Genomic DNA, 25,974 nt, shown 5'->3' with positions numbered 1-25,974 from the left:
CATCTTCAAGCTTCAGATAATTATTTTTAACTTGTCAAAAATGCACAAAATTTTGCTTTGCACAAGAACTTTCTGTGGAGATGCACAGTGAAAAGACAAGCAGCACTAGACACAAGTTGCAACAATTAAATATTAGGAGAAGTTTCTCACCATGGGTGTAGTCAAACATTGCAACACGTCACCCAGAGAGCCTGTGCAGTCTCCATCCTTGGAGATGGCCAAAACTCAAAGTGCAAGTCCCTAACCAACCCGAACTAACTTGGCCTGCTTTGACCAGAAGTTTCTTCCAGCCTGTATGACTCTACAATCAAATGAAGTTGTTATTTGCAGTTATAGATACAGTATATGATCATTTTTTCAGAAGGTGTTGAACGCTTCTGTAATTTCCCAACAAAGTGATTAAAATTTCCATTCTGTCTTTCAATCTCAAGGGTATCGATGTTTTGGGTTTTTGTTTGGTTTTGTTTGTTTGGGTTTTGTTTTGGTTTTTTTTTTTTTTTTTTTTTTTTTTTTAATTAATTCCCAACTCAAGACAACACACTATGATATCTCAGGATGTACATAAAAATCTTAATCTTGGAATTCAGAATTACATGTCAGTCTGAGAAGCACTCCCAACTTCCTCATTCTTATTAAAGAATTTCCTCAAAATGTTTTCAAAATGTAACCATTGAGTTTAACCTCACCTTTGGAATAACAATTCCTTCGACACAACTTCTGTTACATTTTACTTGTGGAAAAATGTTAACTTTCACAGCTTTGATAATGTGGTAAATTAAACAGAAGATATGCTTAAACAGCAACTGAGTTACTTCATATTTAAGTATTAAAGGTTTTTCAACCCTTCATCAGAACCTGCTACAGCATTTCCAGTTCCATTCAGAATTTAAATATAAACAAGAACCAGAGAGCTCACAAGGTCCTCCTGCTAGACATGTTGGCAAAGCTGCACTTTTAAATATAAAACAAAGCATACACTGATGAACTACAAAGAAAGAACATTAAGGACACCTGCAAAACTTTACCTTAAGTTTACCTTCTAAATTACAGTGCAATTACATCCAGAAAAGGCTATCCAAATCCTGCTTCCACACCAACACATTCTGCTTCTAATCATCTATGGTCTCAAAGTCTCATTCAGGGCAATTCTAAAAGTCAGAATTCAAGATCCTTCCAAAATGAATAATTTAGAGCACATGTATTGCTTTAATACCTGTAAAGATTTTAAAAAAGTAACAGTTTTGTCAAAAAATTCTGCTAACGCTTCCAAAGCAATTTCAGGGAAAAGGTTTATATTTGCATTAAGGAAACACCTGAACCTCCCACATTGGTAGGTTTGTACATGCAAGTGCGATCTGCTATGTATTTTGTTTTAAAAATGAAGTTACACACATGAGAATGCATTTTACTGGCATAGACTTTTAGCACTGACTAAAGAAACAAGTTTTCCTCAATCTGACAGAACTACACTGCAGAGTTTTGTGGGTATAAGACAACCACCTTTATTATTTAGATTTGTAGGTTTTGACACCTAATTTAAGAAGTTACAAAGTTACCCAATGCACCAGGAAATACCTGGAAGCAATGCTGGTTCATTTTCACAAGTGGGACTACTTCCTCCTCATCAGAAGAGAAGTTTTGCTCTAATTACAGCAAGCTGACCTACTGTTAAACCCCCACCTTCCTGAACAAGTAGAACTACTGAGACAGAACCTTACCAAAAGGGGTGTGGTTCCTTTTTTTGAAGTCATGTTTGACAATTCCCGTATTTATACACTCAGCATTTTAAGGAATGCAAGAGTTAATTCTGCTTTAAAAAAACCTGATGTGTTATTCTTTCCTACAAGGATTCTCCCCTTTCCTCCCTGAAGGCATCCCGATTTTCTCAGGCTTTATCTTGATATCAACAAAGCTTATTTAACTCCTGTGCTTTGTAGAGAACAGGATTCACATTAAAAAAAAAAAACAAAAACCAAACCACCTACAGTAAACACATCCCTTCGAGTCACCAAAAATGGACTGCAGAAACTAGTTTTATGATTTAAATAGTTTTAGTCTTGCTTTGCATTTGCACTGGGGTTTCTTTTAATGAATATTTACATTAGTAAATGCAACTTTTACAGTAAAATCAGTACCTTCCATTAATCATTGCCTATATTAATGTAGATAAATTGTAGCTTTTATATTCACAATAATATGCTCATTAAAAACATTTTTATATATGCTTATTAGTTTGACACAGCCACAGGTAAGAAAACAATTTCTACAGAAACTGGAATGAAATTAAACTGCAAAAAATGGTTACGAGACTTTAACAAAACTACTTCAAATATGCTGGATAAATAAACAGGTTTTGCATTCAAAACTTGTTAAGTGAGGATGCATTACCCATAGGAAGGGCACAGAATGAATGACTTCCCATTGCTATCTCCCTTAAGAGTTCAGGGCTTCAAGATTTCCACCTCTCACAACTCATTTTTATTTATAGACTGAAGCAAACATAAACCTACATTATTCCACTTATCTAAAAGCTTCTGAACTTTCAGTGACCTGGGTGAATAAAGCAACTACAAAACACTGCGTCTCACAAAAGCTGTTTTTATTAGCACTGCAAAATCCCTGGTAGTGGATGCTAAAGCCAGTAACTTTCACTGGCAATGGCCCAACTTCAGATCTTTGGATGTACACAAATCTTATACAATGTATTTACTACAAATAGTTCTCAGATTTTGTCAAAAAAGCTTTTTCAAATTTATCCTCACGCTTACTATCATCACTGAAAGATAAGCAAGACTTCAAAAATCTCATGCTAAAATGTGAATCTACGGAACAATACTGGGTTCAAAACCAGTTACACAATCTTCAATATTGAAATTGTGTTCTTTCTGGCAACTGGCTCTTCTCCCTCCTTGGTTTTAGAGCTTCATTACTTGAACTGTAACTCTCCATTTTGCCACTATTCCAATCCATGTCCTGTCTGTATTCTCAACTACGCTGAACACTGCAAGTTTTAAACCCGAATTATGTTAGAGCTAAATACAGCCATCTTACACTGACTACTAGATAGTAACAGGAATGTATAGCCGCTACAAATGGAATTGCTTACTGCCTTTGCAACACTTACATCTACTGACTATACATGAAGAAAGACATTAATCAAAGACCTTTCAGAACTTGTCTTAGCGCTACATCACTTCATCTCCTATGTAGTTATGCTTTTACAGCATTATTACAAGTCTGGTACAAAAAAGTTCTGTCATTTTGTTCACCTTCTTCCTTCCTTGAATTTCAGCAGTTTTGACCAGTGTTCTAGTCAGGTGTCTATTGAAATTGCCTACAAAACTATACCATCATCATCATCTGCGTCAGCCTTCAACACTATCAGTTCTGTATCATGGGAGAAAAGTAAATAAAGGAGCAATGTGATTCATTGCCCAAGAAAATGAATGTTTGTCTGTCTGCCTCTACCCCTACATTTATTTATAGTCCCAACTGGATGGGTGAGAAGGGTGTGCTTTTCAAATACAGTCCAGCTGATTTTTTTTTAGCTCAGTAAAACTGAATGTTTGAGATAACATTTTTACTGTAAGATGATAGCACAACTTAAACGTATCAGAATTAAAATCTTAAGGCATCACAGGATCTGCATGGATATTTGCCTGCTTTTCCAAGACTTTGCAGTGTTGCCTATCTTTGCTTTATTAGCCAATGAAATACACTGCCAGGCTTGGAAAATTCCACTCATACAGGACAATCAATTTTATATGGGACTGAAGCGTATAAAGGAATCAATTGAAATTTACAATGGAAGAGTGTTGATTCTGTTCACTTGTACGGAGGCAGGAGAGTCTCTAGAGGGTCTGCACCCATTTGGGGAGAAACGAAAAACTGGAATTAATGGATAGAAGAAAGTTCAGAACTTAACTCTGTCAGTCACAAAGGCACACGCAGCACTTCTCAAATCATACAGAGGCAAGATAACACTATCATTGTGGCTTTATTATTTGACAGGACCAGAGGCAATGGGCACAAAACAAAACACAGGAGGTGCTGTCTGAGCATAAGGAAACACTCTTTTTTACTGCAAGGGTGACCCAGCACTGGCAGAGGTTGCCCAGGGAGGTTGTGGAGTCTCCATCCTTGGAGATTTCCGAAAGCCATCTGCACATAGTCCTGGGCAGCCTGCTCTAGATGATCCTGCTTGAGCAGGGGGATTGGACAAAATGACCTCCAGAGGTCCCTTCCATCCTCAACCATTCAATGACGCCAAGATAACTTGTAGTCTAAGTATTCTTCCCTATAGGAACAACGTACTGGATTAGAGTTACTTGTATTTTCTAAAAGGGGCTAAAAGAGCCATGGATTACCACATATATTTCTTGATTACATTACTACTTGTACCAACAGAGAGGTGGCATTTGAATGCGAATTTAGAGGAGGGCACAGTCTTAAAGCCTCTTGGGAAACAGATTGTGAGATCCTGGCGCTATGCATCTCTTGGCGTATCAGTGCATCTCTAGTTCTGAAACCTGGCCCTGTTAACCTCAAACACGCAGGAAATCTGCCTTGTTGTAACTACTTAGACATTTTAGACATCCTTCTAACTTCAGAGAAGTTTGAAACATCACTTATTGACGTCTCCCACATTTAAGTCATCTCACAGCTTCCGCAGCCATGAAAACCTATGTTTTTAAAGTAAAAAAAGGAGTAATACCGTGCATTACATAAAGCCATGAGCAGTGCACCAGCACCATGTACACAAAACACCACACCCTAGCTCTGAAACAGGCAGCTGCCATGAAGGTGGATCCCACAGAGGAAGACAAGCAGCACTAATAACTGAGGTCTTACAAGACACCCCGGTGCTTGTGAGATTTTTCTGGAAAAATCCGCCTTAAATCTAAGAAGTTTCCAACTGCCATGAAAAAGGGATTACACGTACACCTCGTTCACGCAGACCCCCTGCTCCTCGACCTTACACTTCCCCAATTACTGCCTCCTAATAGGAAGTAGAACAGCCTTCCTCACCCCCACACCCTCCCCTCCTCTCCGAAACCTCCCGCACCCCACCTCCTCCCGGGGCTGAAAGGGGCGGCGATGGCCAAGGCCGGCCCCGCAGCCCCTGCGTGGGGAGGGCAGCGCCGGTGCCGTGGAGCGGCCGGCTGGCACCGGCAAGGCGCCTGGGAAACGGGAAGCGGAGATGGGGGAAGGGGAGGGGAAGGGAGAGTCGTGTGCGTGTCTCCCCCCAACCCCCCGCGCCTCTTCGGCCTCTCCCCGCCGTCCGTCCCGTCCCGTCCCCCCTCCGCCCCGCCGCGCACCGGGCGGAGGCGGCGGCACGCAGCGGCCGTGCCCGCCGCCCCGGCGGCAGCCAGGAGCCGGCCGAGCGGCCTCCGCCGGACACCGGGCCCCGCCCCGCGCCGGGCCCGCACCCTAGAAGGAAGCGGCGGGAGATGCGCCGGGGCCGGCGCGGCGGCCGGGCCGGCCCTTCCCCCGGCCTCCCCGCCGACCCTCCTCCCGCCCCCCTGACTGACAGGCCCGGCCGCGGGGCGACGGTAAAAAGACGAACCACAGGGCGAGGGCCGAGCTCGCCCCCGCGGCCTCCCGGCTCAGAGGGCCGGGAGACCACAGGGCGGCCCGCCTGGGCGCAGCACCTCCACCCGCCCCTACCTTCTCCTCGTCGGACAGCTGCTCCTCCAGGTCCGCCATCTTCCCGTCTGGCTCCGGCCGCCGCCCCCGCCCCCGTCTCCTCCCTCCCAGCAGGAAGGGCGGGGCAGGCGGCGTCAATGCGCATGCGTGCGGCCAGGGGCGGGGGTCCCCCTGTGGGGAGGTTACGGGGGCGGGCGATCGGGCGGCCGAGGTGTCTGTCCGTGTCCGTGTCCGTGTCCGTCTCCGTCTCCGTCTCCGTCTCCGTCTCCGTCTCCGCCGGTGGCTGGGTGTCGCGGCAGAGGGAGTCGGAGCGGGCAGCACGGCGGCAGGGCCTGCTGCGCCCCTCAGGGCGTCTTCTGAACGAACAGTAGGGGCTCCCATCTCTCTTTTGGTAGCAAAAATGAGCCATTTAAGTAAGATGACTGGAAATGTGGGTAGACGGAACTAAAAATTGCTAGGATTCCGACACCCGCCTGGCAGCACGCTCCGTGGGGGTTAGTGGACGCGGGCGCTGGGTGTTTGGGCGAGTGCCGGGGGGGCTTGTCTGGAGCAGGCGGCAGCCTGCTGGAAGAGATTTCGGGAAGCTTGGTGTGAGGCCGGCAACGGAGACTGAGGAAATAGATTGTGTGAAATTATTGGTGCTGTAGTAGATTGGATGTGGAAGAGGAAGGTGGTCAATGGAAGGGAACAGGAAAATAAAGAGGTGGGAGATTTTTTACCGCAAGAGTGAGAAGGTGTGAAGAGTGTCTTCAGCCGTGTGACATTGCAGGTACACAGAGGGGCAGCCGAGATAACGGCCTGCAAGGGTTGCCTGGAAGAAGACAGCAGAAGTTTTGAGGAGATCTGGGGTAGAGGGAAGACAACATTTGTGTAGCTCAAACCATGTGGGTTTGAGGCCAGTGAAATTGTGTGTCTTCTTCCAACAGTGACCCAGGGGCAGATGCCCAGAGAGTGGTGAGAGAACAAGGCAGTATGTGTTGGCACTCCCTGGGAATGCTTCCTCCCTCCCTTCCAGCCAGCCGTGGCGCAGATGATGGTCGTCCTCCTCCATGACTTCATTCCAGCGAGGATTGTTGAACTATTCTTCAAGGGTCAGGTAGACAGTAGGAAGTTTTGTTTTCTTCTAGGAGCAAAGTCAGACTGGGAAGACAGATAAGCAGGAGAAGCTGCTTTGATAATGATCTGTTGTGGCAACAGTGAGACAGTTGCAGGCTCCATTCTGCACAAGGTGAAAAACTGCAGAGGCCTAAAAAGGACACCAAAAGAGGAGTCAGACAACCTTTTTGAGAAATCCTTCCTGTTCCTGGATCAGTAGGAAAGAAGTAGAAATAAATAAGTAGAAAGAACATGGGAAATACTGGTGTTAGCCAAGTAGAGTATTTGGGGTTTGTGGAACACTGGGATAAAGTCTGAATAAAATTGGCTGTCTGTAGGCTTCATCTCATTAATATCGGTGCCAATTCCTAGGATGATACAAGAGCGAGGGCAGCCGAGAGAACAAAATAAATATCCTCATTCTACGTTCTAAAAAAGGGCAACTCTAAAGCATTGTGAAGTAAATCCAAATGTTATATTGTTTGTCGGGTACATCTTTCAGATTACTGCGTATTAATGTTAGGAAACTCAAACGTGTAAGACAATTTGGAACTTGAGAAAGATTATATGATTAGTATAACAAAGTTAGTGGGTGGAGTCTTGTACGATGTTGAAATTGATGTATAGACCTCGTTCTTCGGGATGGAAAAGGTAAAAAGGCTGGTGTATTATGCCAGAGTGGCCATTAGCTGTTTCAAAGTCAGAGAAGTTTCAGAAGAATAAGAACTTAATTTTTTATACATTAAAGTTCTAATTCATTAAATGAAATATGGTCTGCCATGGACCACCTGATCTTGCTAGAGAATAAGTTGAACTTCTTAACGCTCTGTTCCTAATATGTGGGAAGAATAGCTTTTATTGTTACTTCAAACTGAAGGAAGTATGGTGGAGGAATTGTATGTCTAGTGATAACTCTTTGGTAACATTTAAAAAAATACATTTTCTTAATGTCCAGCACAGTGTACTTCGACCCAGTTATAATGGACAAAGAAAAGCTGGACTGGAAAATCATAGGTGTCAAAAAACATCTCAGTTGGTCATGGTTAGTGGTATGAATGTAGCCAGCTTCTAGCCAAAGGATCTGGTTATGCTGTAGAGTTCATCCACATCTGTCTTTCTTGCGGGAGTATTTGTACGCAATGATTAATGCTGTCACATGCAGTATAGCAAAATATTGCCAATATCTGTAGAATTTTTCAAGGCTGTCATTCTAGATGCCCTAACAGGACTGTTGCATGGAAATGAAGGAAAGTGATATTGGACAAGAAGTTGTTACGGTCAAATGGATACGTGGAAATTACAATGGCACCAAAAATCAATATATCAACAAAGGATGAAAATGAAAAAGAGTCAAAATAATGAATGTACAAGTTGGACAACGTGACTGATTCGGGAAAGTTGAAGAGAGATTTAAAATACCTGTAGTCATGGAGGATCAAGATAACAGACAGTAGTTTATTCATGTCAGGAACAAAACAGAGGACAACCAAACAGTGTTTAATAGGGCCATTGCTAGATGCAGAGTGGTGAAGTGTAGAGCAGAAAAGGTACATCTAAAGGATATTTGTTTTTAGAATATCTCACATATATTATTTGGACTCAATAATAAAAGGTAATGGTCTGTAGCAGGGGAAAGCATTGTGCAACATTGAGTTTCACACGACAGGACTTTGTAAATTCCACCCAGGAGTCTTAAGAGTAACTAGCTGAGGAGATCTGTGAAATGCTCCTGTTAATTTTTAACACACCTTGGGATTTGCCAGCTAGGGGATGTTGCTTTATTTAATATGTATTAAGAGGATAGTTCAAAAAGGTAGATCTTACCAGAAAAACATTAATAGTTTTCTCATAAGTTAATGCATCTATTTGTTGGATGTACCATGTTTACACCAGGTTTTTTCTTGAAGTTTACTGAAATTCGCGTGTTGAAATGAATGATTCAGAGGAGGACTGTGTAGTCATCGTAGATACTAATGGGAACCTTCTGCATACTACCCTGGCAGGTGCTTTACGGTGGCCTGAGGACTTAATGGGAAATGAATAATCACACAGAAATAAGTACTGTTCTTGCCCTGTGACTCAGTGTTTTGGAGTGCTTGTGTGTCTTTTCAGGAAGAATATGGAAATTTCAGGGGGAATTTAAAGGAGGTCTAAAAATGGTCCTGAAGATGCAGAACAAATTTCAGGATATCAGGCTTAAGGATGTCAAGACTAAGAAGTGACTTAGGAAATAGCAGTGATACCTGAGTTAGTTCAGAATTTATATGCATTTTATCTGAAGTCATACATCTTCAAATTGAATACAGCCAATTTCCAGCCAGTAAATCTTCTCATGCTGTAAAATTCACCCACATTAGTGATCTTTTTCATGTGCCAGTGTCTCTACACATTGATCAAAGGATAATCTGCACTACAATCACATAAAGAACAGCAAAAGATCCTATTGCTAACTAGCTAGCTCATGTCTTAGTAGATGTCTAGTCCCCCGACATGAAGCTTACCGTGGGCTAGCAGATCTATCTGATCAGCAGTATGTGGTTTACTGATGCAATGAGAGAAAAACAAATGAATTAAAAAAAAAAAAAAAGCACAGCTATTGAGTTCTACTTCGTCTAATTGGACACAACAGAGCTACCAATCAAGTACCTTGCTATTTTGCTGTACTGCTGCTGTCATTTCTTTCTGTATTGACTCTGTAAGGCCAGACCCCTGGCTCTTGAGTAGCACTGGGAGGAAGGGCACAGCAATCCTTCCTGCAAGGTCTCCCTGAAGGGCTGTCAAAATGGGTTCAGAGAAGTGCAGTTTCTGTGCTAAAGCCATCCTGAAGACGGGCGAGGAGGCAATGGCACATAGGTGTTAGCACAGAACACTTCCTCTGTCCTTCTGCGCTGGCCCCCAAGATTGAGATAAACGATGCAGAAAAAGATAATTACATTTTCATTATTCTTATTCAACACAGGCAATTGACATTTGACCTACTGCATCTGTTCAGAGGACAAATTGATGAGAGGTGTATTTGGTGCTTACTTGTTTAATCTGGAGGACGTACTACACTGTTTCCTAGGACAAAGGTGGACTCTGGCCAAGCTCTGAGCCCCGCTCAGATGGTGCTCCTGGCAGTGGGACAGGAGTGCCCAGAAAGGTGTGGCGGGCTGTGTCCCTGCTGCCTGCACCTTTCTGTGGGAAGTGTCTCCCTGAATCCTGATACCTGATGGTATAAAACCTCACATTCCTGTGGGTTGGTGGGAGGCATACTCCCGTTCCCGAGATTCCCAAATATGTATCAGATCTTGGGGCCTTGGGAATTGCCTGCCAATTTGTGTCCTTATTTTGGTGGAGTTGGTGTTTGCAAACCTTGCAGTTTGCTCTTATAGAACCTTAGTGACAAAAGCAGATAGGTTTGTTCTAGAGAAGTTGAATGTTAAATCCTTAAAACAGTGTTGTGAAGAAAGCTGTGACAGGAAGAAAACTCTAATGAAGTGCAACTGTAGAGCAAACCTGAGACTGAGCTTTCTTCTTAGATAACACTTGTGATCTTTTAGGCCACAACAGACTTTGAAGAGAATGACTCAGTAGCCCTTCATCTACTGTGGAAGTCCCATTTAGAGTCATAGAACTGCCCACATTGGAAGGGACCTTGAAGGATCTTCTGGTCCAGCCTTTTGTGGGAAAGGGAGCATAGGTGCGATTATCTAGGGCCCTGTCCAACTGCATCTTGAAAACCTCCAGTGATGGGGACTCTACCACTTTGCAGTTGTTCCAGTTAATGATTGTTCTCACTGTAAAAAATTTCTTTCTTATGCCAAGATTTTTGTTGATACCTTAGAATTTACTGTCCTTTGGTTTCTTTCCTCATCAAGTTCACGGTCTTGCTTACTGTGGCATTTTTAAGATTGTCACATCAATTGTTATGCTTCACAACCATAATATTTTTCCAAGTTTTATTAATTTTTCACCATATTTTGTGATTTTCATGGAAACTATGCATGTCATAATTACTTAGATGACAAACTTGATATTTAGAGTGGGGTTTTTTTGTCAGTTTTAGGGGCCTTTATTACTACATTTACCCTAGAAGCTCTTTTTAGGTTCATTTTAGGACTGCATTCAGATCTTATCCAGACTTGCTCTGTGACTTCCTACTCGGTTTCTATTCTTGGGAGTTTTCTCAGCTTCTTTCTCTACCTCGTCCCCTCCAAGAATAGTCAGCTATATATCTTGCCTTATGCAATTCAGATTCAAAGTTTTATGTTTGCCTTTCTTTTGACATGTACCTATGCTTTAGGAATTAGATACCCATGTTGTTTCTTAGAGTTATCTTAAAATGTAGGCAAGTAGTTTACTTCACTGGTTACAAGAAGATTTAGTTCTCCCATAAATTGAGGTGCTTTGAAGCAGATACACTCCTTCAAGAATTAAGAGCAGGATTATTTATTTGTGATACAGAATTTTATTCAAGGATGGGAATGCACAGAAGTAGGCTGAAAAAGAGCAAGTGTTGAGCATTTTAGAGGAAGGCAACCAAAGGAAGGAAATACACCTAAGTCTTGTTGGCTGCTACTCCTGCTCCAGCAGAGATAAGGCGGTTGCAGTTCTTTGAAGGCAACGGGCAATAGTGCATCAGCATCTGCAAAGAGCTGAAGGCAACAAGAAGACGATAAGGATGAAGTGCCGCATGCTAAAACATCTACTTTCAGTTCTAGTCAGTCCCAAGCTATCTTTTGGAAGGAGCAATGCTTATATAATCCAAATTATGTACAGATTTTCAGAGGTGCCAAAAAAATTCATGTTCTACTGATTCTGAAGCCTGTAATCTACATACATGGGGTATGTGTTGGTAGGTTTCTCCTAACACGTTTGTTATCTTTGCTATCTTAGTATGTTAACTATTTAAAAGCCACAGCGTTAGCTTTTAGAATGTTGTCTCTACCTGCCAACTTCTTTTCTTCACCTGGCCTTTGTCTTCCTTAGTGTACTGTTTGATAAAGTTGTCAGACTTGCAAAAGCACTTAATCCAAAATTCTATGATAAAAGAATCCTGATTTCCTTCTGAAATGTAAAATGAAGTACTGTCAAGCAAAGATTAGTGACCGCTTATAAAACATCCTTCATTACAGAATATCTTCTCTCAATGGTAGTTTATTCTGATGCAATGTAAGGAACAATAGTGTAGTAAAAGTGCATTCTAAAAGTATTCTTGAGGTTAGCAGTGCATGATGGATTGCCAGTACCGAGCAATTTTAGGGGTTTAAATTACAGCACTGGAGTTTTCAGGAAAAATAGGACGAGTAGAAAAGTTTTCTCTAGCCTTGTTTACAGTGTCTGTGGAAAAGTTGCTAACCTAAACATCACTCTGTGCTACAGTGATAAATATTTTATTAATAAATTATATCATAGCCATGCGCTGTGACGGTGCTTTGGAAAGAAGACTATTAGCATGTCTATTTTACAGCCTGTTTTTCAAAGATAAATAAATTAGCTATAGACAGGTATAGCTAGAGGGTTTCAGGGAGAACATTTATGAATTGCAAGCAGTTCAAAGAATAATCAGGGACTGGAAAATGTGAGCAATCCAATCTAGTTAGTTTACCATCAAAAAGCTTAAGGGTTTGTGAGTACTTATTGGGAAATCAGAAAGTTGTTAATAGGATGTTTTGATGTATTAGGATATTACAGGATTCATAGCCAGAAGTTAGGACAAATTCAGGTTAAAAATAAACTTAGTATTAATAAATAAACTTAGTATTAATTGTCAGAGTAGTTGACTATTGGAGCAATTTAACCAAGTCAACTCTGGCACTAGCAATTTTAGAATAAAGATTGACCATTTTTCTAAAAGACAGACTCTGTGACCTGTGTTGCAGAAGAAGGTAGCAAGGGAGATCTTGAAGCAATCCTCTCTGACATTGTATGGCATGATTCTCTGAGCCCTTTTCTTGTTCAGCAACTGGTGGAGAGAGACTCAAGTGAAAATGGAAGTGGCTCCATGGAAGAGCCAAAGAAGAGAGAGTATATGGAGCATAATGAACTGGATCCAGTGAGGATGGAATACAGAAGGGCTTCTGGCTTTTAAAAAGGAGTGAAGAAAAAGTATCAGGGAAATTACTGAGGTTAGAGTGGGTATTAATGAAACAGGGAAGACCAGGGTCAAATAGAAGGTCTGTAAAAAGGTTTAGTAGAGTATTTGAAATGGGATTATTTGGGGAGGTTTTTTTGATACTTATAAACACCTGACTCCGAGCTGGTGACCCTTGGCTCCCATTACATCAACAGGGACAAATAAGCACTCCAAGGGTGAGATTCATCTGCCCTAGTTAAGACGTCTGTTTTAGGATAAGATTATTGGCTGTAGTGAGGTGGCTAGTTCAGACCCAGCTGTCTAAATATTAGGTGCCTGTGTTATGAGAGCCAAATCCCCTGTCAGTGTTAGAAGATCAAAGGGCAAGAAGGTGATGGACCAAGGAAGGGTCACAAAGGCTAAGGTTAAAACACAAAGGACAGCTGAAGTTACAAGGCTAAGGGAAGGGAGAAAGGACTACACTTGTAACTCGGCATTGCTCTGTGCTCCTCAGGGAACCTGTACTCAGGGAGGTAAATCGCACACTTATGCATAAAGGACTTTGTACCATGAGGGCTCTATTTCTGTACTGCCTTTATTGCATCTCCTACTCCGACATCAGGAATGTTGTATCAGTAGCTATTGATAATACAGAGATAGAGCAGGATTAGGATTAACAAAGGGAGAGGACAGGCTGGGAATTAGGAAGCAGGGGAGAATCAAAGTGTAAGGCTTCTGCACCCCTTAATGGCTGAAGAGGGCCTTTAAGATAACTGTGTGCCTCACGATAGCTCTGAGACTTCTCCAGCCTGAACCAGTGCAGATCCCCTTTGGTGCACATCATTTGTTTGCCTTTGCTCTGTGCCAGGATAGATTGGGAAGAGAAGGGAGGACGAGGAGAAACCAGCAATGGTGCTAGAAGAAAGCAAAGGAGCTGGAGCACTGCTCTCCCCAGCCTTTAACTTGTTACAGGGATAGAGAATTAACTCATAGGAATAGAGTAGCCACCAGATTTTGAAAAGCTCCATGAGAAAACACAAAAATTCCTTTCCTTCCCTCTCACTGAGCCTGGTTCCTGTTTATATTTTTAGTTACTCCTTTCTGAAAAAGGGAAGTGTAGTCTTCTAGCTGGATTTATTTACTTTCATTTTAAAGGAGACATTGTTTGGCAATTTTATTTTTCAACAGGAAATGGCAAATGTGCTGATTTGTTTAATGAAGTTGAGATTCACTAGAGGAGTCCAAATTCCTTTTTCTTTTACTCTCTGTAGAACTGAATGTCTTATGAAGATAAAATCTCAATAAAGGTAAACCATGCAAGCAGATGTCACTGAAGGGCTGAGAACTTCTATGCCTGTGTAGAGAAAAATGCCTCAGAGACATTGGTGCTTCATGCTGCTTAACAGTGGTGTGGGTCCTTAATTTTTGATCTTGTATCACATATTAGAAAAAGTAGTAGGAAGGGGAGTTAGGATTTTGAAGTAAACCAATGTAATTTCATTTTTTATTGTTCGGCCCCTGGATGATGCACAAAATATTAGTACTTGAGTATACTTGCTTCTGACTTCAGTAAAGTTGTTACATAACACAAGTAAATACTTGCGAAAATTAGGACAGTGTCTGAATGCTGATGTGGGAACATAACTTCAGTCTTCTGCTTTTGAAACAGTTGCCATGTTGTGTATTGATAGAATCACATTAATCTATTAAAAGAGGTTTGTTTGTTTGTTTGTTTATTTATTCTGCACTGTTTAATGGAAGAGTGGCACAGATGGTGGTGCAGTTTGTCTATAGCAATCATGTAAACCCTGTCCTGCAGAACTCACCTGTGGCCTTGGGAAATCTGTCATTTCTTATCTCTGCACAGGGACGCAGTGAAACCACCTTAGATGTAAAAGAAACTAAGGAATTTATCTTACCATTATCCTTTAGCAAAAGTAGTTCTGTATATGACTGTAATAATCACATTGTTCTCAATTTACTGGTGCTCTAGAAATTAGTAGGTCTCCATCTGACTACAAGAGAGCCAGGATTTCACCCACCTGGATTCTGAAGTTGATGTTGACCATGGGCCTTTTTAGTTAAGATTAAATGAGTGGGAATCAAGGGAGGAGGTTACAGACAAATGGGCAGTGTGTCTGTGGGAGGGAATGCCAAATTTTATATGTCTATACATTGTCTCAAGATAGCATTTATCTTGTTTGACTTCAAAAACCCCTATTTTCCTATTTTGAGGCCTCAATTTTACACTTAATTGGGTTATATAATGATACAGAGGTCTGTTGCAAAGAGCAAAATTAATACCAGAAGCATAACAAAGCTTAATGCAGGAATTATCCATCATTGTATTACATGCTTGTTTTGTACTCAGCTGTGATCAGCTTCATAGGCTTCATATTGTCATCCCTTTTTTCAGTGGTTTACAAGGAAGAATTCCTGCCTCCTCCCCCGAGCATTTCCACTACTGATTGCCTCTATGGGAGTAGGATTTTGATTAGGTTAATAATAATGGATATTCCTGACAAGTTTTTAAAAAGGGAAAAAAGATGGCTTTTTTTGTTGTAGTAGATTGGGATATAGGGATAGTTGGTCAAATTCTCCCTCAACTGGCATGAAAGACAACTGACAAAAGTCTAATACAAAACCAGAAGAAACACATCTCACCATAATGCATTCCCCCCTTCCCCGAAGTAATCTTCTGGTTAAGAAGAACAACTCAGAACAAAAGTAACACAAAGATTAAAGGTCAGGTTATACTACTTTCATTTCTCCATGTTCAAGGAATACACAGAGGAGTAAAACATGCTTACTCTGAAAAAACTGCTGCCATTTTCCTCTCTGTGGCCCTTTAGCAAGCATTTTGTGTGAACTAATTGGGAGTGGAAAATACTAAAACCAGAACTGTATTTTGATAGTAATTAATAATTCACTAAACAATTTCAATATCTAGATGAACTATTTTGAACCAAAGAAAATGCTTTTGATCCAAAAGGGAACAAAGTTTTATTCCACGTGTGCTTTAACCAGTTTTCTAATTTTTAGAGAATAGCATCTGCTATGTATCTTTGCCTGTTTTAACTCGTGTTGCTGCTGTTGTAATGATATCCCTGACTGATACGGATCATTAGTCTGACAGAAGGCCTCATGTACTTTCCTTCCAGATGGTAAGCTCAGGCTTTTGCAATCTGTGGAAAGTTAGTGCAAATACTGTGCTCCGCTTCCTTTCCCACCAGAAGATTTTGAACTTCTGGTTTTAGTCTCTCATGTCAGATCAGGATATACAGCAAAGAAAGGAGTCTCATCCCTGTTGTGATGAGTAGGATGAGGTGACGAAGAGATACAAACAGAAGTGGGATATCCAGATACATAAGGTAACACCATCTAGTGTGATGGAGAGGGCTCTATATTCTCACTACTTTTCAAATTTTTGTGGCTCTGAAGTCAAAAGTGATTTTTAGGGAAAGAGGCAAAGGAGAGCAGCAAGGAGCCTTTATACATGTTTCAAGTGCAACACAGGAGAAGACAAAAAATTTTCTTCAAAATTTAACGGTGGCAGGATGTGAGACTTTGATAACCTATGAAAGACCTAGAAGGAATGTTAATAGGCAGGAGGTGGTGAGACACAGGCAGACCACTGTTTTTATGTGCTACTCGCCATCATGGCAACATGAAAAGCTGTTTCTAAACCTAGTTGAGCTTATTTGCAGACCTGCTGTAACTGAGTCCAGCTTCTTCATGTGACCTGTGTCCTTGCACAGCACTGGATGTTGTTTTCTGACTGTTCCCTTGTGTAGCATGTGATGGTTGGACCTGTATGGGTTCATTTGTGGTAGTTTTTAGCTCTTCATTGCTACTTGTTTCTGGGTTTGGCCTCAGATTCCTTTTAGTCACATTTTTTTCTTGGCTCTGACTCGCACCAGGTTGCTGCTGCCACCATTGCTCCCTGCCTTGTGTGCTGGGACTTCTCCTGCGATTCAAGGAAGAAAGAGAAGACCTAAGAAAGGAGTACGAAAATGGGAGGGTGGAGAGGAGAGGGGAGCAGATCTCATAGCATCTTTTTTCCTTACAGCATATTGCCCTTCACAGTTTCTGCGCAGTACAGCCTGCCCCTTGTCGTGGGCTATATTCCAGGGAAGGTTTTTTCAAATGGGCTGTTAATAAACCCTCCATCTACTCATGAAAGCCTGTTACAGCCCTCTAAACTTGGCAAAGTTGGGGTTTTGTCGTGTGTGCGGTGGAGGACCTGGTGGGGTCACCTGCCAGTGGCCGAGGCTGGGAGGGACGGTGGCGAGGTCCTGCTCCTGCCCATGGCACAAGGTGGAGGGGAGCGGACTAAAACGGGCCAGGTCTGTGTCAGCCCAAGGGTTTTGTTTTACGTTTTAACATTCATGGGAATTTCTGTTAGCCAAGCAAAACAAAACAAAAGGGAAACCAAAACAAATAGTGAAGCAGTTTCAGTGGGCGTCGATGGAGGAGTTCCTCTGATGTCAGGGGAGGAGCTGATGAAGAAGACAGACAGAAATTTCAGTCTTGACTAAGCTGCAAAATCTGAAGGATGCGTGCTTGACTTCTGTGTGTGCTGCATACATCTGTGTGCCCAATGTCATCTGAGACGTGCTTGACGCTATTTTGTATGGATTAAAGATTAGTGATACCAGGCTATGGGTGCAAAAAACCCCGGTGAAATATAAGTCCTTGGGGCAGAAAGGAATCTGAGGCAATTGGCATAGAGATTGTAATCTTTCTTTTCCTACTGCAGGATATACAACCTTTATTTTAGGCTCCCTTTTGTAGTTTAAGGCAATCTATGTTACGAGCTGACAATGAATGTACATTAACCTAGTGCAGAGGGCCAAGTATGATGATAGATGCAGTAGGAGGACTCTACAGTGTTTTGGGAAAAGGAAGCCAAGTCAGTATTCAGTGTTCCTGAAAGGGAACATTTAATAATAGGGGACATTAAAGCAGCCAGAGAGAAGCATAAAATTGGGTGGCAACTAAATGGGAGAGCAATTCTGTGGAATTGTAATTTCTGTGAGGGTTGCTTATGTGGGTTGTACCCTGGCTTTTCTAGGGGAGAGGGTTTAGAAGCAAGCCCTACATGCTTTGTCAGTGACATATGGGGAAAAAAAAAGTTTATGGCTTCTATTTTTCTGATAAAAATAATCAGTGTCCATTAGCAAGGGGTATATTTAGCAGATCCTAAACAGATACTACACTACAAAAAATAAAATGGTACTGTCCTTCTTTTGCTTTCTGTTTTTGCTCACTGGTGTGTATACATATACATCTAATAAAAAGCCATGAAAGATATCTAGAGATTCTTATATATTTTATTTTAGTGTATATAATAAAGATATCATCTAAAGGCAACAGAGATGTTCCAGTGTAGCTATTCTGAAACAGAGCAGTTTAGAAACCTGAGGATTCCTGTCAGTGTAGAACTTTTATTTATTTCAGTTAATTCACAGTTAGTAGTTAAATCTACTAATCAAGTACATTTATCTTTATAGTTTTATTAATTATACAAATGTAAATATGATGTAAGACTTTCTTCATCTGGAATTCACGTATTCCCCGATGGTAAGACTTGGGACTTCAGGCATATGGAGTGTGGTAGTAATTTACCCGTCCTTTTTTGTTAGCATTAGGAACTAGCTGGAATTGCGAATGATGCGAGTGATTCTGTATGGTACTCTTTGAACACAGGGATGCACTAGATGGCACTGTTGGTTTTAGTTTTACTGCTGTCTTCCTCTTCTAGGGAACTTGTCTTAATTAGCTTCCTTTTGAAAACAAACATGCTGTTTCAACAGAGGGTCAGTGTACATTGTTCTGGGCTGCTGCTTTTATGTTTATAGTCATGTAATCAATATGTTGGAAGGGTAATTAATTTTTAACTTCAAGCCAATTGTAGATCAAATGCCAGTAGAGTTACTGGGTGGAGACAGTTTAATTTCTTTTGAAGCAATGATACTGATTAGCTGTAAAGGGTTTGCAGTGAGTTGCCAGAGATGCAGAAGACCTTCTGCTTTGAAATACTGGTGTTAACTTTAAAGTAACATTATTACTGTGATACAGATTAATGAGTTGTGGCATAATTCTGATAAAGTTCCTCTCATGTACTTGCTATATTTTGCCCTGTCAATTCCTATTTCAAAGCAGCTTTATTTGCTTTGACTATTCTTTTCCTATCAAAGGAATGGTACAAAGTCAACATTAAATTGATCAAACTCACTTTTTGCTTTTTATCCCTTTTCTCTCATTATCTGTCTTCAAGGGACTCTAGAGGGCCCACGGCTAAGGATGAGATGTGACCCTCTGTACAGCAGCATATAGGATACTGTAAGAGGCTGGGGGATTTTACAATCTCTCCAACGCATGCTTGTGGAGCACACTGGTGTCCTGGCCTCCCTTCCCTTTCTCCTGCTGGCTAGGGCAGCTCTGGCCATCTCTCAGGTTCCTTACTTGGAGATACTTGCTAGCTCAATACTTCCAGTGCTTTCAGCCCATCCCCTTGATGCTTCGTTGTCCTCTGAGCCAACCTTTCTGGATGATATTTTCATCTATTCTCTCTCTTTAATCTTCTTCCTTGCCTCTGTTCTTCAACATTCAAACAAATTAGAATCTCAACACTCAGCTCTCCATCCCTGTCTTATGACTTTAACATCTTCTTCCCGCTCCTATTTTTACAATCAATAAATGGGCCATTTTCATGGATAGGCTATTGATCACTTCTCCAGGTGTCTGCATTCTTTCTGATCTAGTGTCTGTGCTTTCCATTACATTAAAATTTCACTACAGGCTCTGGCTATCCATTCTTGGGCAAGTCTCAGAGACTCTCTGCTGTCCTCATCTTCCTTGATCTCTTGGCCGACTTTTGATACTTTGATCATTTAATTGGATTTCATGCCAAGTAAAACCATGAGCACTGGTTTAATCTGAAATTAAACTTTTGTTTAGTCTAACATTAAAAAAAGAAAGGTCAATTTCAAAACAAAAAATATTTCCCTTTCTCTGAAAAAAAGCCAGCCTCTCGTAGTTTTGGGCTTAAACTATTAATTAAATTCAGTCTGGACTGAACAACAATTTCTGTCCTTTTGAGTCATACTTTTGAGTAAATCTTATCAGTTAATGGGACTGTGTTACTGAGCTGTGCTGCAAACGTCTCTGGTTTCTGCTGGAACCAAGAATAGCCCTCAGTATGGATGGGCACAGCCATCAGCTATTGAGACTTGTCAGATTTTTAACCTTTTCAGGAAGACAAAACATAAGCAGGATAATGATCAGCAGAGGTTAGGATCCACGCCATTACATTTTCTGTCAGAAATTAATATTGTGACTAATAAAGGCAAGACTGCAGTTACTGCAGCAGACTCCTCTGTAGACTGTAGTCTACAGTTGTTTGTAAGATATTAGATTAAGATCATGAAATTTATTCTAGTTTTGAGACAAACTAGAGATGGATATTTGCAGCATACAAGAAGATTGAAAACCCAATTATCGTAACCACAAGAACTGAAAAGAAAAATCCACCCTGTCTTTCTGTCTGTCGGTTCTGCAGGATGCATTTTGGCAGTCATCTTAGTCACAGCGCTTCAGAGTAGTACTTTAATCAAAACTGACCATTTTGGGAGGTGATGGGGTGGCAGAGTAATGTATACCAATGTATTTACAGTAGAGGGAGCTGATGTTCAATGAGTGCGTGCGTGAGTTTTTACTGCTGTGCCAGTCTCTGTACAGTGTGAGCCATTACCAGTGTGTGTGTCAGCACCGCTGATGAAGTACCTTCTTCTCTCACCAGTTTGAGGGGGATACCTCTGTATCCCTCGCCCGCTAGCTGCGGTCATATCGGATCCCTCTGGTAGGGCAAGTGGCCTCAGTTGGTAGGAAGAGACACCTCCTGGGGCCCCGCGGCATTTTTCCATGCATCAGGTTTGACATGAGGGAGAGACTAGTAATAGTATAACGTTGCAGACACGGAGCCTCAGCGCACCTCCTCCCTTACCTACCGAAGTCTGATGTTTCCATCTTTCCAAATATCATAACTTCCTATTACACCGCAAACAATGACTCTTCTGTGCTCTACCTTTGCTCTGCTCCCTGGGCTTGGCCTGGTTTCTGCCTGACCCATCTCACGAATAAGTGCTCAAGAAATTCTTTGATTTACAGCACGCTTTTTAGAAGCCAGAGATCTCTAGTTCTCTGGCACTGCCTAGCTGGATTATGCAAGTTATTCAAAGTTAATTGATCAAAGTTAGTTAAAATAGAGACAAAGTAAGTGTGAAACAACAGAATACATATGCACTCAAAAATATGAAGAGTTATCATTCTTTTAAGTGAATTTCATTGGGTAATGCAGGCTAAGGGACTGAAGGGTTGGGGTTCCAACTAACTTGAGTTCCTGCTCCTAGCTTTGCCGTAGCTCTTTGGGTGAAAGCTGTCCTTCTGGTGAGGCAGCTTTCCTGACTGCAATGGTTCAGCTAAGGTAATCATAAAAGAAATAGTTAGGGAAGGGACATTGTCCCAAGACAAATGTAGGATATATACTTAAAAAAGAGAGGACTCGGAGAATTGCAGACTCATCTAACTTGTATAACCGGAAGGCTCCTCGAGCAAGTTACTAATTTGCCTTGTTAGCACCTAGAGCTGTAGTTCTCAATCTACATCTGTTTGTGGACAAATCCTCGTAAGCATGTAATGTGCTGTAGTGCCTTGCTTTTCCAGACAACTTAGATTATATTACTGGTGGCTTTCTTTAGCCATGAGCAACAGAGCTGCTGACCTAATCACTCCACAAAATAGTACACTTTGAGAGTACCGAGTTCATCCTTGGCACCACACTTAAGAAATGTGGATAGACTGGGAAGAACCAGCAAGAAGAAAGTTACGATGTTTAGAAAATAAAGGATCATAGATCATAGAATCATAGAATGGTTTGGATTAGAAGGGACCTTAAAGATCATGTAGTTCCAACCCCCCTGCCATGGGCAGGGACACCTTCCACTAGACCAGGTTGCTCAATGCCCCATCCAACCTGGCCTGAACACTGCCAGGGAGGGGGCATCCACAACCTCTCTGGGCAACCTGTTCCAGTGCCTCACCACCCTCACAGGGAAGAACTTGCTTCCTTACATTACCCCGTGTCCTGTCGCTACGTACCCTTGTAAAAAGTCCATCTCCAGCTTTCTTGTAGGCCCCCTTTAGGTACCAGAAGGCTGCTGTAAGGTCTCCCCGGAGCCTCCTCTTCTCCAGGCTGAACAACCCCAACTCTCTCAGCCTGTCTTCACAGGAGAGGTGCTCCATCCCTCTGATCATCTTTGTGGCCCTTGTCTGGACTCACTCCAACAGGTCCATGTCCTCCTTATGTTGGGGACACCAGAGCTGAACACAGTACTCCAGGTGGGGTCTCAACAGAGCAGAGGGGGAGAACTACCTCCCTTGACCTGCTGGTCACACTTCTTTTGATGCAGCCCAGTTTACAGTTGGCTTTCTGGGCTGCAAATGCACATTGCCGGGTCATGTTGGGCTTCTCATCAACCATCATCCCCAAGTCCTTTTCCTCAGGGCTGTTCTCAGTTTATTCTCCGCCCAGCCTGTATTCGTGCTTGGGATTGCCCCGACCCAAGAGCAGGACCTTGCGCTTGGCCTTGTTGAACTTCATGAGGTTCTCACAGTCCCACCTCTCAAGCCTGTCAGGGTCCCTCTGGATGGCATCCCTTCCCTCCAGCTTGCAGAGGGTGCACTCAAACCCACTAAGGGTTGAAAACAACTTTTTAGCTTAGAAAAGATGAGATTAAGGTGGGACATCTTTGCTTACATTTTTTCTATAAATAACATGACAGTCATTTATTGGCTATGTAGCCAGTGTTGGGGCAAAAAGAAGGGGGTTGGGTCTCGTGCTGCAGCAAGGAGAACTTTAGCACTGTACAGATAATGAAGCCCTGAAATCCTTGTAGCTTGTACAAGTGTTTTTTAAAGAAAATGTTAGACAAATGTTTGCCAAGGCATCTTGGGTGCATTCACCCTATCTTAGTGACATGGGATGGACCAAATCATCTCCTGACATTTCTTCCAGCTGTATATTTCTGTGCAAGTGCTTTGAAATTTATTGATGAAACGCACTCTTTCCAAACTGAGTAGTACTATTCATTATACTTCTTAGCAGAGTTACAAAGGAAAACTTATCTCCAAAATTGGTTCTTTCTGCTCATTCTCTGGTTAGCTTTCCTTCTCAGGCCTTGGCACTAGGCATTATCATAGCAGGCTGAAGTTATCACTGGCTGTTTAAACAGAGGAGTGTTTGATTAGAAGCATCAAGAAAGGAAACAAGGAGGCTTTTATGATGACATTTCTATTAGGGAATTCTCTCAATGTTTCAGTATTTCCTAATCACGAGTAATTTTGGTATTAATTTCCTTAACCAGTCTCCTCAGAGTGATTGATTTTTGAGCTGTATGCTGTGGTCCCTGTTACTGGGTAATAGCTACATGTTGCACAATGTACTGATGTTATCTCAGCTGATCACAGAGGTAGGATGGATTTGCCTCTTTTTCAACAGCCTTTTATCAGTTTTCCCTTGTCTTGAAATATAAATTATTGTAGGCTGAGGAACATCTCTCATATTCTCTAAGTGTAGCTTGGGTCTGTGGGAAGATGTATTATATATGCAGTTGGTATCTAAAGAAAAGCCACTCCACAACATAAGTGTCTGAAGTTGTATATATCTTTCACGTGCATGAAAAAATACAACACTGGCATTGCAAAACATAGATAATCCAAAGCAGCAGCCCTCCTCATTCAGATCCCTTATATCTGACTGCCACAGCTTACCTCTCAGTTGTGCTTTACCACTAAATAGAAGTTCCCTTGCAACTGTGTAAGTCTGTCACTTTATGCTCAGATATTTGGAACTTGCAATACATCTGGGAAGTGAAAAAACACTGGGAAGCATTTCAGGTCTTGAAGGAGTTGAATGCTTCAAACAGATGGCTTCTTTCCAGAGAAAGCTCTTCCAGCTTTCAGAAATACTCCTCATAAAATTTGACCTAGCTGTTAGGGGTAGTATATAACTACGTAAGGGGGGTGGGGAGGAGTGATATTAGACTTGTAGAAAATAGTGTTGGATACCTTGAGCAGTAAAATTCTTTGATCTCATTGCAGTCTCTAATTTCCTGATTGTGGCTGAATGTATGAATGATGGACAAAATTTCTGTATTCTCATTTGGGTGGTAAAGGAAGTTTATTTGTTTTAGTTTTTACTGAAATTAGACCTTGTTAGTCTGAATTCAGGTTGAAAACACCAGAGGCTTGCTCCTGTATGTTGTACTTCATGAATGAATCTGTTTTATAATATCTGCTTGGTGGACTAGTGCGTAAGTATAGTATCACAAATATGATCTAAACCAAGCATTTCATTAAGGAAGGACATTTGTTATTGGCTTTCAGTATGGGCTGTTAACCTTCACAGACACCAATTTCCCTGCAATGAAGTTACTATTTTAACACCATTCAAGGTTTTATGCAGTAAAATATAGGACTACATGAATTTTAATGCAGTCGTGGTAAGTACTATAGGGGCTTTGGAAGGACTTGCATGGGAAAAGTGCTGTGTAGGTAATGATTTGTTCAGTGCAGCAATAAGGATTTGTTTATATTGATCATCACCATCCAGACATTATCTTCCTATTCAGGATTGTCTGCAGAAAATAATATTGGATAGGTATTTGCACACAGAACCTCCATATCGTGATGCCTTCTGGTAGTGTAAAGATACTAGAGACAAGAAAAGAGATTAAGTATTTGGTAAATCAGTTCTGCTGGACAGAACCCTCAAGTACTGCAGAGAACTCTAGTTTCTGCCAAATAATCCAAAATCGGTTTCCCTGGAGTCCTCCCCAACCAACTCAGCTTTGAGAAGAAACAAAACCTATTTCAAGATGCCCAGAATGGCTGATAGAATTCCCTTCATCTATCCAAATAGGCTGGCAGATGTGTTTTGAAGGCATTCACTCTCCTAGATATATGACATAGAATTAAACATATTTTAAAATAATTTACTTTCTATTTTTGTGACAGTCTTAAGAAAACCCTGCTGCTATAAATTAGTATCAAGATACCTAGCAAATATATTTTATCATTGTTGTTGCAGATGTACAAGTATTCTTCCAGGATATTTTTGAGTAAACTTAATATTCACAAGAAGTAGAAATAGTCCTGACATAGATGCCATTTATTTACCTGCATTTCATACAGCAGCCCAGGTTTACACTTGTCAACGAGGTGAGTTTGTTTTCATCACTTCAGTGACATAATTCAAAGTTCATGGGGACTGCGTGGGCCTGACAAACTTTTACTTTCTTCCTATCCAATTCAGAGCTGCTGTTCGAAAGTTCTGCCAACAGCTGCAACAATTTGGTGCTCAGAGGTGTACGGAGGACACAAGCAATGCTGGATCGTTTTTACAATTATTGAGCCATTGACCTTTGAGGGAAATACTTTGAATGCTGCTATGGCTCTTGTGGCCAAGTGACAGGTATATTACATAGGCATGGCTAGTAATTTAAGAGAAACTAGTTTCGGTAGATACGTTTCCAGTAACTGAAAGTGAATGAAGAAGCTATTCAGATAGTTACATTTCTCTACAAAATGCAAAAGTTACATGGTGAGAGTGTTTTTGACTTATGAAGGCAGTTGTCCTTCCTGTAGCAGTAACCTGTTCTACGAAAGAGTTTTTCTTAAGAAAACTATTAGCATACAATTGGAGTTGGAAGTGATTCGCTCCTTGTTATGTCCCCTTGCTGACTAGGGTACATGTGTTGTCACATCATCGCACGTGTTTGCCATGAATTCTGCACCACGAGCTCCAAGAGACTGCAGCTCTGCTGTCTTTCTTAAATTGCCTTTATTTTTTTCTGAGCCGCCGATAGAGAGTATACCGCTGTTGTCTGAAGGCCTTTTTTCCTTCCTAATTAAAGCTCAAACTGTATTTTTAGCGTTTGTGTTCAGTCTCATTGCACTTGCGAAGCATGCCAACTGCCCCAGTGAGCTGCAACCTCATGGCAGCTGAGGTGTCCATGTTTGGTCATGCACCCTAAAGTTTTTGGCAATAACACTTTTCACATCCTAAAGGAGGATATTCAGCTGTCATTTGTACCAGAGAGGGGCTCAACGTG

At 41.6% G+C, this 25,974-nt stretch overlaps 1 protein-coding gene and 1 long non-coding RNA gene across 2 annotated transcripts in view; one reads left to right on the top strand and one right to left on the bottom strand.

The window, feature by feature from the left end:
* The window catches only part of CAPZA2 (capping actin protein of muscle Z-line subunit alpha 2), a 31,819-nt gene extending 26,045 nt beyond the window's left edge, over positions 1-5,774 (bottom strand). The window contains exon 1 of the mRNA XM_075059140.1: positions 5,668-5,774. Coding sequence (XP_074915241.1) covers positions 5,668-5,706 — 39 coding nt within the window. The 5' untranslated portion in view covers positions 5,707-5,774. The remainder of the gene's footprint in view (positions 1-5,667) is intronic.
* A 63-nt stretch (positions 5,775-5,837) lies between these two features.
* Positions 5,838-25,974, top strand: part of LOC142045536 (uncharacterized) — a 29,479-nt gene continuing 9,342 nt past the window's right edge. The window contains exons 1-2 of the long non-coding RNA XR_012654640.1: positions 5,838-6,013; positions 6,573-6,742. This is a non-coding gene — a long non-coding RNA (uncharacterized LOC142045536). The remainder of the gene's footprint in view (positions 6,014-6,572; positions 6,743-25,974) is intronic.

This window comes from Buteo buteo, chromosome 28 (assembly GCF_964188355.1).
Source record: "Buteo buteo chromosome 28, bButBut1.hap1.1, whole genome shotgun sequence".
Lineage (NCBI taxonomy): Eukaryota > Metazoa > Chordata > Aves > Accipitriformes > Accipitridae > Buteo > Buteo buteo.
This window is presented reverse-complemented; position numbering and strand designations above follow the sequence as displayed.